We start from the raw sequence: 12,264 nt of genomic DNA on the forward strand, positions 1-12,264 counted from the left end.
AACAAATTCCACTAGGAAATTTTACTTTGTATAAAACATATGTTTTAATAAAAAATCCAGTTATTAATTTGTAGTCTTAATAATTTAAAAATTATTAAGGAGGCTACTGTACATTGTTTGCTTGAAAGGTCTCTCTTATCAGAAAAAAATGATACATGATTGTTTTGCTTGATATCAAACCAGATTTTTGCTGTCATAACACTGGCATATTTTCAAGTCATGCTGTTTTCTGGCTGCTAGCAGGGAGTAATGGAAACAATGCAGTGATCATGCAATTTATTAAAAATAGACACTAAAATACTAGGCAAGCAATATTTTTATTTTAATAGGGACTAGGATTAATAAGCCTTCATAAAAATAGCTGTTTCAGTATCACAGAGGAATTAAAATGCCTTTCTGCCTGTGAGTTGTTTATAATTTATTTCTGGTGATTTTTCTTTAGATCAGATTGTGATGTTTCTTGTGAATGGTGACTGTGCTTGCTGAGGAGTGGTCATGCAAGCAAAATCTGATAACCTCGATATGTCACTTCATCAGCCGTTTTTCTTTCGTTAATGCAAAGCTGGTTACATAATATCTAGTTTCTCCTTTAGCTGACCAGAGATGAAAACAAAATCTATAATGGCAGTGCTAGGCTTTATAAAAAACGCGAGTGAGGAGTTGAAGGATGTGGCTTGTTCTGTTTGGACGATGCAGGATTGCTTTAAGCAGTAAGCTTACTGTTTTCAGATGGCATTAGCAGCATCAGTGATATAGCTGTGTCAGCCTCCTCGACTGCTGCATGTCTGTAATCGCACCGAGGAAACTATATTTAAGATCTGATATCTCGAGGGTAATGACTCCAGCACTTACTGATGGACAGAATGGCTATTAATGCTTTCTTCACTAGCCCAGAAGATTTTGAAAGACAGATAGGTCTGTGATGTACTTTGCTAAGACAGGAAATGCAGTTTTTGGGGGTCTCTGGAAATAGAAAGGTCATGCAGCTTGGAACCGGTGAGACATTACAGTCCCTAAGTCATCAGGTATGACCTCATGATTTATACAAATATTTGTAACACCGGGTTTGTTTTACAATTTTAGGTCATTTGCAATCTCTTTGTCTGTGTAATTGCTTCATGTTGGATTTGCTACAGGATTTATAGGGTAGACTGTTTACATAAGCAGAGCAACGTATATCTTGGAATTCTAATGTGCTCATTTTTATTTGAAAAATGTAAGGTTATTCTCCATATATTTTCAACCTGTTTTATTGTGAATATGTTTTCTTTTAACTAATTAATGGTGAAAGGTTATCCCTTTGCTGTAAAGTAAAATGACAAGATTGTACTCATTTTTATTTTGCTTTATCTTTACACGACACACAAAAGCTGTTGTGATTGTGTTTGTTTGTCATATGAAATGCAGTATAAGGCAACTGTTTACCTACAGTGCCAGGTTATTTAAAACAACGTATCACATTGTGTAACCGGACAGGGCTATTCTGCAAGCACAGATCTTGCTTCATTTTGCAGGAGTAGATTCTTTTTCTTTTTGCTTCATTTCAAATCAGTTTTAAAAATAGCTCACGGAACATAGCAGTGAAAGTTTGGCAAGATAACTCTCCTCTTTTTAATTATTACACTCAGTGACGCATGTAGAAGAGAAGGTTAATATCTTAAAAATTTAGAATGTTATTAAAAACCAGATTAATTTTATTGAAGCATGTCTCTTGTTGTTGTTTTTTCTCTTAACTGCTGTCAGCTTTATTGCAAGACTAATGCTTGTGGATCTGCTAATCTGTTGTGTGTTGTGATGATGTATAGGAAAGTCAGAGTACATAAAAGAAAGCAGGTATATGGGTATTTTACATAGGAAAATAGTGGCCTAATTTCATATATGGAACTCAAAATAGATTTGGAGATACTGTTAGCACTTCAGGTGTTATAAATGTTAGATAATGGCTGATGTATTCCCTTGCATACATCATAGAGCAATTATATTTAAAATTGTAGGAGAAATTTATTTTAAAAAGGGATATTCGACTCCATCTTAAGAAATTCTACATATATTTGCGGAACATTTCCATGGCAACATGTTTGACCATGTGTTTTAAAAGCTCAGCTGAAGCCTGAAAGTAGTGGCAATTTTTCTGTCTCTTGTTTTACCCTTATGGAACAGCAATTTTCACATCTAACTGGATAGCAGATTGGCAGGGGTGAACAGTATTTTCTGACCACAAAGCACAGGATTAAGTGATCAAGATTTAAAAGTATTTTCATGTGTCCATGTAGAAATGTAAGCATGTAAGTCATGGATTTGATTTTGCATTTGGAACTATATTCTGGTTTCATCCCATTTAATAACATTTTGCTGAAGTTGTATGTATGTGGGAGACAACAGAAGATCACACTTAAGTTTGTGCAGCAATGGTAAAAATGTCTGTCTTTAGATTTTTAATTAAAAACATAATTGTAGAAAATATTGTATTACTTGTACTGACCATAAATTCCAGTTTCACAGTCTACTTTATCCATCTTACATTCTTATTAATAATGGGTAAAGACTGCCCTGCTCTTAAGCTTGATTAAGTTTGGCATGATTTAACGATCCCTTTCTCTTGCTACAAGATCCTTTTAATCTGTTAGAATTTATTTTCAGTATTTTGATGCATTAGTCACAATGAGTACATTCTGTTACTTGGCATTGGAATGAAATTCCTTAAAGTATTGGTTTCATGGTATTTTGGTACTTTGCAGAGTATTTATAGACCTTTCAATAGGACCAACCCTTCCCAGCTTCTTTGTTTTCCTTATTCAATTTACAATCTTCACTTACTTTCATGCTGAAGTTGTTCCTTCTTTGCTCATTTGAAATAATTAGATCTCCATGGAATTTTGCATCTGGAAGCTACAGCAGTAGGTTGTGCTTGTACTGAACTCTAATCATTTGCACTAATTCTGCAAGCTGCATTCTGTGGATGGCTTTGGAATGTATCATTGGTATAATCTCCAGTACTGGAGTAGACATCCATTGCCGCCTGTTGACAATGGAAACTGTATACAGAGGAAAATGAATTGGTGAAAAATGCTTCCTTGAGGAAGTTTGTGTTTGGGTCATTCTGTTTTGAAACAACATTATTACTGACTGTTGCAAGTGAGTTTGAATATGCTTTTTTCACTCAAAGGACATAGTCCCATTAGGAAATAGGTCCTTGTTGTTTTGGAGGGGCTAGAGAGTAACACCCCAGAAGAATGTATTAAGAAAGTGAAGTTCTTGTATAAGAGAAGAAATTGCAGCAAGATAGACACGTGAAAGCAGGGAATTGGACTGAAGTGATCTGAAGACTTAAAACCACAAACTATTTTACTTCTTTTACTTGTTTAAGTCCCACATCCATTGCCCTAAAAAAGAAAAGTTTGAAAGATTGCTGATATTTGATATTTACTCTTGCTGCACAAGAGCAGTCATTGAATCCAGGGCACTGTGTTAGTAGCCACTTAACAGGAAGACATTTTTGTGTCTTCTTTAAAACTGTATCATCTCTCTTCAAGATGATTGGTACTGTCAGTATTTAAAGAATGCTGTGTAAGGAAGGATCTCTCTAAATACAGAATTCTTTTCCCTTGACTGAGCATAATGAATATGCATCCATGAGTATGCATTTCCTTATCTTTAAAACATTGCAATTTACAGGACTCTCTGATAAAGATCTTGTAGCAAAACGCTGTTTTAAGAACTGTTGGGCAAAAAACAAATGTTTGTGTAATTTACTGATTTTAAACAAGAATGCTTTTACTCATGCACATACACAGTTGTGATGCTTTTACTTGTTACTGGTTGCTGTCCTGATTCCACAGCACTGACTTTTTTTGTAGGTTGTAGTGCCAGTTTTTAAGGAAATGAGAACACTGGGACAAATGGGAGATTGTGACCAAACATTTGCAAAACACTAGAAGCAAAATGTAATTTCAGAGTTCGCTGAAAGAATTCAAGTGTTTTTAGTGTACTTAAGTCTCCTTCCTAAGACATGACCCTCTTCTCTGGTCAAATTCTTCTCAGTAAGTATTTTAATTTATGTATCAAGTCATTGGGCATAATGACCAGAATTAGGGAAAGCTTACTAAAAGCATATCAGAAAGGTTTAAAAAAATAAAGTAACATTGCATAAATATGTAATAGGTAGCTGCATGGTCACAAAATACATAGCTACACAATGAGTGTTCCAAGAATGTTCCAATTTATTTAGTGTTCCAAGAATATCATCACATGGTGATTCTGAATAAAGATTATTCAAAGGAGTTTTGCTAAGGTGCAGTCTGAAAATGTGAATTATTATCATTACCATCATAATCAATAATAATAATAATAATAATAATATACCATGGTAATCTATTAAAAAATTAGAGTCATATTTAGTCCCAAAAAACTCCTGTAGAGGTGGAACCACCTAAGATGAAGTAGTAGGGCAGCTGAGTATATTAATGCAGTAAAAGAGAATGTGCATTACTTAGAGCAGCTTTTTTGAGAGAAGAAACTATCTCAGTTCATTCTCTCTCTCTATCTCTCTATCTCTCTTTCTCTACCATGTGCCTGTCTTTTTACCCTCCCATCCCATAATGAGCCTCCTAAAGAATATGACTTATTCATGTTGTTTCTTGTTTCTTTTCAGGACCATATTTATTTTGCCTTACTTAAATTTTCAATAAATATTATTAATGAAAGAACCCTATTAACATGAGTACTGTTACACTACTGCAATAAGTTGCTTTGCTGTCAGTATAATTTCTTTTAAGTAGAAGGTGATCCATAATTCTGGTAGATTCCTATAGATTGCTTCATTAATAAACTCAATATTAACCACAGATCACACACAGTAAACACCACACTGCTCTCAGTGTGACCCTAAATCACTTTCCTGGATCATTTAAACAATGTACATATCCATAAGGAGACCACAAGATGTGACTGATGATAAGGTGACAAAATGCTGCTATTCCTTTATTTTTAAGGGCACCAATTTTTTTCTTACGTTGAAGTGATATGTCTAATATTTAATTTGTATCCATTTGCTCTTACCCTGTCACTGGGCAGCATCAAGAGTGGGGTTGGCCTTCTCTACATTGCCACCGGTGAGGGAGGTGCATGTCCTCATGTGACACCTGTGAGCCTTCTCTTTTCAAATGGAAACAGTCCCAGCACTCTCAGCCTGTCCCTTGATGGCCTTTGTGCTCCTTTACTGCACTTACTTCATTGTGTCCATTTGAAGTGATATGTCTAATATTTAATTTGTATCCATTTGCTCTTACCCTGTCACTGGGCATCTTCAAGAGTCGGGCTAGGCCTTCTCTACATTGCCACCGGTGAGGGAGGTGCATGTCCTCATGTGACACCTGTGAGCCTTCTCTTTTCAAATGGAAACAGTCCCAGCACTCTCAGCCTGTCCCTTGATGGCCTTTGTGCTCCTTTACTCGGCTTACTTCATTGTGTCCATTTCACTCATGTGAGAAGGGAATCCAGACCTGCTCAGAGCTCTCCAGTTATGTCTCAACAGGGCTCAGCAGAGGGGCAAAATCACATTATCTGGTAAGGAAACTTGAATTGTCTGTTAACTAGTGAATTAATTAGGGAAAACTTTGCACAGAAATCCTTGAAATGTGAGGACTGAATGCACAGAAAATTATAATTGGTAATCTTGTGGAGAAGGAAAGCTTTAAAAATAGCTTTACTTCATTCATAGCAGTCATTTTAGTGATGAAACCTCCTGTTGTTTTCAAATGTCTTATATGGAATCTACACCCCCAATACTAATTGACATAAGCAGAGAATAAATCCTGAAGGGAAAGGCTAGACTAATCAAACTTGAAAGTAACCAAATAAAAGGATATTATCTAGTATGATACCACTAATCAAAAAACCCCAAAAAGGTAAACTAAATGAAACATGTGCTAGAGGGATTCAATAGTTGTAGATTTAGTCAACTTGACAAAAATAATTTGTTAATTTCTAGTTTTGCTTGAAATTCAGAGTGAACTCAGAGTTCTCAAACAACCATTACGTGATAAAAAAATATTCAGCTTGGTATATTGAATGATGTAAAAAAAGGAATTAAGGGACATGAGGGAGTGTTGAGATATAGAAAATTTTTCTCATTTTTATAATAGCTTCCCTCTGTTCCCCAGGCTGCTTAAATAAAACAAAAATTTATAGAGGAGCCTTCAGTGATTTAAGATCTATCCGTTTCTCTCCTGCCAGCATAATGAGTTCACTTGTTTAAATTTTCTTTATTAAAGATTTTATGCAGGCACGCAGAGTCATTAAAATACATGCAAGGAATCATACCCATATGGTTTGTATCCACATTTAACGCAATTAAAAGTATTCTAGTCAAAGCAGTATCAGTTTTATGTCCCAATCCTGTGATTAGAACTTTCTGGGAAAGGCGGTGTCATGTTTATGTCTGAATCCTGCAAGTGGAAAAGGAGAGAAATATCTTATCCTTATATTGATTAGGGGAGCTCCAGTTGTGCAAGACCATTCAGGTGTATAGTTCTATTTTGGAGACATGAATTGGTGTGGTGGAGACCTGGCAGCAAGTTTATGATACGAGGGGATGAACTGTGCTTTAGGTGAGTTTCTGTCTGAGAGGTAAGCATGCAGGTCAGTTATACCAGCTGATTTCACATTTTAGTTCATTTTAAAAGGATATTTAAGTGTTTATGTTCTTTTTTCCTGCTAAGGTTATCTGAAATACTTTAAAGTTGAAAAATAGCAATCCTTCTCTTTCCCTTTTTTTCTTCCCATTCTTTTCTAACTTTTCTAGTCCATTTTGGTGAATAAAGAATTTTAGACTCCATACAAGTAAGTATTTGTGTCTTAAGCAGCGGTTGTGCACATCAGAACTTGTAATTTAAGATCAGACAACTTTTAGTATGTAAAAAAGTTGAGATTGGTTGGTGTTACCTTAGTGTTGTCTGCCAGGTAACATTTGTAATGGAGTTCACTGAATGATCAATAGATTAATTTAATACATACAAAACCCACAAAATGATAATTTCATAGCAGTGATAGTAATACAGTGATTTTATTATTGTGTTTTATGTGCTGCTGAAGATTTTTGCTGGGTGCTTAGATTCCACACAATAAGTGTAGGCCTAGCTCTGTGAGGACTACTAAGGATGAAGCTCAGTGTTGGATAACTATGGCTTGATCTTATCTTTAGACTATCAGTTAAGGTGGTTGTACTAATACATGTCAAAAATACAACATCTTAGATTACCTGGGCACAGGATTTAATGGCAGTGGCTGGATAGTGCCAGTGAAGTTTACCTGACATAAGAAATGTGAAACATATGGAAATGAAAAGCTGTGCTGGCGTTCCTGTCTTCCAGAAGGAGCTGAAGACCTCTTTCTCTGGGAACTTGGTTGCTTTGTTGCCTTCGGCAGACTGGATGATCCTCTGCTGGATCTCAGTGTTCTGTCACCAGTCCTTCTGCACGTAGTCATGAGTGAATTTCTCATTGCTGCTCAGTGAATGTCTCACAGTGACTCACTGGGTTTTGTTATTGCCCAGTCTGCCTTCTGCTCCCCTCCTCCTCTTTCCTGAGTGATTTTCTAGTTTCTAGGGTGCAGATGTGCTGAAATTTCTCAGCCATTTAACTTCTAATGCAAACACGCATATTTGCCATAGATGTCAGTGAAAGATGTAATTTGTGCTGTCAAAAGTAGTTACTGGCACTGCCTTGTGTCCTGAACATCTACAGCAACAGAAACCTCAGCACAGAAGTGAGACATGCTCTGAGTCCTTTTCTTGCCTCCTTCAGCAGATAAGAACTCTCAAGTTGTTTCCTTTTTAGTATCATTTGAAATTGCAGAGACAAGAATTAAATATACGCTTTAAATAATGTCTGTATCATCAGCTATAAACAATTTTTCCTGGTAATTGCTTAGACTTTATTTCCCTCATGGGCCCCCTTTCATGTTCATAGAAGTGTCATTATCAATTTCTGCTTTAATTTCTGTTTAATTTTCCTGTCTTTGCTTGGCTACACTGTACACACCTGTAGTTCTCTGATCTAATGTAGGAATGTAAAGGATGGCACCTTTCTCTTCCAGGAAAACTGAAAACTTACGCTGTTTGTTCAACTCATAGCAAACAAGATTTAGGCTCTTTTCCTTTGGATACTTTTTGCAGCTTCTTCCATACAGAGCTGGGCAGCAGGGATCCTGTAAAGTAAATTGGTTAAGCCTTGGAGCCGATGCTGTTCCCATAATGGATGTTCCTGCCTTCCCAGCACGTTCATCACCAAATATCTTCCTCTCTTGGTTTGCGGTCTGCCATTTGGGCAGGGACATACACTGGTCTAGCAGAGCACAGAGGAACAGCACCACACTTGTCAGAGAACAGCAGGTTTCCAGTTCAAAGGTATGAAGGGAGATTTCAAATAAGGATGTTACACACCATATAGAGTGTTTCACCTGTAGAATTTGGTATTATAAACAGCCTTTTGTTGACACAAATATATTCTGTTGGAAGGATATGCAAGTTTGATAGTGCCTCTAGGCTGCCTAGAAATATAAACCAGCATAAGAGTAAGAAGAAAACTGAGCAAGTAGGAACATTCAGAAAGTGTTTAAAACATGACACACCAAATACAAGGTAATATTATTGCATAGAATTTCAGTTTTTGTCATTGACAGATTAAAAACACCATCACACCTTTGCTAATATTTTGCCATAATTTGCCATAAGCATTATTTTGTGATTCAGGATGATGGAAAATGAACAAGAATAAGAATAATAATGAATAAAATTTTCAAGGAAATCACAGCAGTATCTATTAATAGAACTATGCACAAGATTTATTGACTTGATCCTTTGCTGTTGAAAAGGAGAATTTCTCATCTATTACTTAGTAATTAATTAGTAGTCTCTTGCTACTCCCCTCTTCTCCCCCCAATACTCTTTTGAGCAGATAAATAGTAAGTGCGCATAGATAGAGTGATACTTAAGCTAAATTTGCTATCTCAATGCTTGTGAGGTTGGATGATCAGGCTTCCAGAGCGCCCTGTGCAAGTCAAATCCACTGCTAAAGGGAGAAGTTGGGACATTTGCTTTTTTTGGTTATCTTCTTTTATTCTTCTACAAAAAAAAAAAAAAAAATCCTTCAGTTTAAATGTAGAATGTACATGGAGAAGCCATTTCAGTCTTTGGTGAAAGAACACCATAAAAGCTTTGGGCCTTCTTTGTTTGAAGGGTAATCAAAGATTCAAGGGAGATATCAGTTCTGTTCTTCTGAGTTCCTGTTGTTGCTTCTTGTCTCTCACAGAATTTTTCTCTGCACTGGGCCAGTTTAAAATATGCTCATTCTAAGCAGAGGAAAGCTCTTATTATATTTAAAGTGTGCTGTTGCAGTCCATGGCAATGTATGTCAAGATAATTTTTATCTGGAATCTCATCTGGCTCCCATTGACTACATAGGAGTTGTGCAAGGATTTCATATACCTTTTGAAGAGTAATGCCTTTGTGTGTTATGTTTCCATCTACTGAGAATTCTGCCACTTGTAAATGGATTTGTATTCTCGTGGGTTACAAACCTACTTCCTCGAGTTTTGTATTCTGCCATATTTATATCAGCAGATGAAATTATCTTAGACCATTAATGTTTCAAAGAAAATACAATGATCCCGTATTTCCATTTCTAAATGTGGGTGCCACTTGTTTTTCAAGTGTACTTACTTGTGACTATAATAGCATATCAAAGTCACAGCAAAGGAGTGATTTTAAATTAACTTTTTTTCTTTTTTTTTTTTTTAGATGAATCAACTCCTATTTAATGTGTTAGTTGAAATCTGTGGTTCCTATATAGCAGATCTGATTACACCCTTGTTTGGGGACCAAAAGCCCTGTGCAACTTTCTGGGATATGTCTGGTTTAAAATACGTTAGCTGACCTTATTCTGTTTACAGTCATTTGCCTTCAGAAGTCTACTTGAACATGATCATTGTTAAAGTTATGTATCACATATACAAGCTGTGATGTTCAGCTAGAAAAGAATAAATAAGCTTAAAATGACAAAACGGAAAACCTTAAGAAAACCTTTAACATTCCTGTGCAAGAACCCTGGCATCTGTATGTCCAAGAATGCATAAGAACCAGTGATGTTATTTACTCCCTTGTGTACTATATCTGGAGAAGAATTAAGCAATCACTATACAATTCTGGCAAATGTTCCATAAATGTGATTAAAATTCCTGTGAGAATAGGACGCAGATTAGTCCAGTTCCACATTACAAATGATTTATTAGCGTACATTGGCATGAACTTTTCGTGTTGTTACAGAGTGTACAAGTATAAAATGCTTTGACCAGTACTGCTTATATGGTCTTAGCATGCAGTATAAGCTTCAGGGGATTAAATCTTTCCTAATGTAACTATGTCACAGCAAATCATCCTTATCAACCAGCATTTGAAATCACCATGTTGTTTGTTAAAACAAGTAATGTATGTCAGAGTAAACAAGTCATGTATGTGTAACAGCTTCAGATAACAGAAGTTTCAGGATATACAAAAAAGCAAAAATTAGTATGGTGCTGTTTCCTTTCTCTTGAGATTTGTGATTACTTTGTGCCAATTTATCTCTGTGTTTTCTGATGCTTTTCATGCTCTTATATCAACCTATGTCTGGATTACTCTTTGGTATAATGTCCTTCCCTTCTTCCCTTAAATTACATCTGCATCTTGTTCAGCTTGCAAAATTCCTGTAACTCCCTTGTTTCTTTGAGTGCAAAACTCTTTATCTTCTCTATTATTTGGTATTGTTTTAATTTTCTTGACTTTTCTAGAATGTTACTGATCTCAAAGAATCTAGATGTTTTCTTTCTACATCCTGCCATTCCCTCCAGCCCACAGAGATTTTTTCCCTTGTTTATTAACACTGCCTCATCTCTGGTCCTTTCTGTGGAGATTGTTACCTAAAACATTATCTGCTCTGAATTTGGGTCAAAGAATTAGGTACTTCTGTGCTGTTCTGTGTTCTTCCTGCTCCGATTTATTGTTTATTTATTTAGCAATAGAATTTCCTTCTGCCTGTCTTTCTAATATTTTTATGGTGTACATGCATACAACTATACCTCTTCCCATCTCTGTCTGACTTTGACTTCCAGCTTCCTTCAATTCATAATTTCTCACCCTTCAGTCTCCATGTGGATAACCATCCAACTCCGTAGCTGCCCTGGTACTGTTTCTCATTTGAACTATATACCATGTGCCAAATCAGCTACACCCTTGAGTTGGTCTTCTCCCTGCACTGTGTTATCCAAGTGCCTTTTCTGTGGTAACTGCTGGAACTTTAGAAAGATTTTTGTTCTCTCTCTCTTGGAATGAGACTTGGTAAAACTTCTGTTTCATTGATCTTGATGATTTTGATTTCCTTTAGTCCTCTTTACTTTCTTCTATCAGCTTATCAGTTCACTTTAGGCACTATTTTTTGTTCTTCTCATACAGTTCCAAACCCTTCTGACATTCATGGTCCTGGCGGACTCCCAGTATCCATTTTATCAGTTCCTAATGCCATCTGCAATGCCTCAGAGATACTGCTGACTATCTCTGGTGAAAATCTTTTGATTCTGCTGACTTTCCATATTTCTTAATCTCTGGGATTTCTGTCATCTGTTATAAATATTTTTGCTTGCAGTTTTGCCTGTTCTGTATTTTCTATTAGTCATAAAGCTCTCAGTTTAATTCATCTCTTACCCCATCTCTCCATGTGAATTTCTTAAAACTAACAAAGGTCAAAATTCAAGCTTCCTTTTTGTTTACTGAAACAGAATTTTTTTGTTGTCTTTGAACCTGTTTCTTTGTGGTCTTTGAACCTGTTCCAATTAACTTTTCCCTGTTCCTATCCATATTCTGACTTCTAAAAAATTTTTGCTTCTCTCCTTGAGTTCCTTCCCTTACACAAGAAGTATGTCTGAGTCTCTTCATATTAAAAAAAAAAAGAACTCAGCACAAGCCCATCCTCTACTTCAGAAGTTTCTCTTCACCAGATTAATGTCCTAACCTTTGACCTTCTTCATCTTCTCCCACTCCCCACTCTCCCCATTCATATGCTTCGTACACTTGTCTTAACTTCTTGACTTCTAATGTCTTTCTAGAACTGCTTACTTCTGGTTTCTGTCCTTTACACTGAATTTTATGTCACTAATGTTCCACTTCTTGCTGGAGGAATTCCAGTCTAATCCTTTATTCTCCTCCACTCCATCTGTCATCTCTCTGTGATACTA

General features: G+C 36.1%; 1 protein-coding gene across 1 annotated transcript in view; it reads left to right on the forward strand.

Annotated features, from left to right (window-relative positions):
* The first annotated feature begins 944 nt into the window (after positions 1-944).
* Positions 945-12,264, forward strand: part of SLC4A10 (solute carrier family 4 member 10) — a 112,934-nt gene continuing 101,614 nt past the window's right edge. Inside the window, exon 1 of the mRNA XM_041403572.1 lies at positions 945-1,025. Coding sequence (XP_041259506.1) covers positions 945-1,025 — 81 coding nt within the window. The remainder of the gene's footprint in view (positions 1,026-12,264) is intronic.

The sequence above is a fragment of the Onychostruthus taczanowskii genome, unplaced genomic scaffold, assembly GCF_017590055.1.
Source record: "Onychostruthus taczanowskii isolate IOZ18803 unplaced genomic scaffold, ASM1759005v1 scaffold20, whole genome shotgun sequence".
Classification (NCBI taxonomy): Eukaryota; Metazoa; Chordata; class Aves; order Passeriformes; family Passeridae; genus Onychostruthus; species Onychostruthus taczanowskii.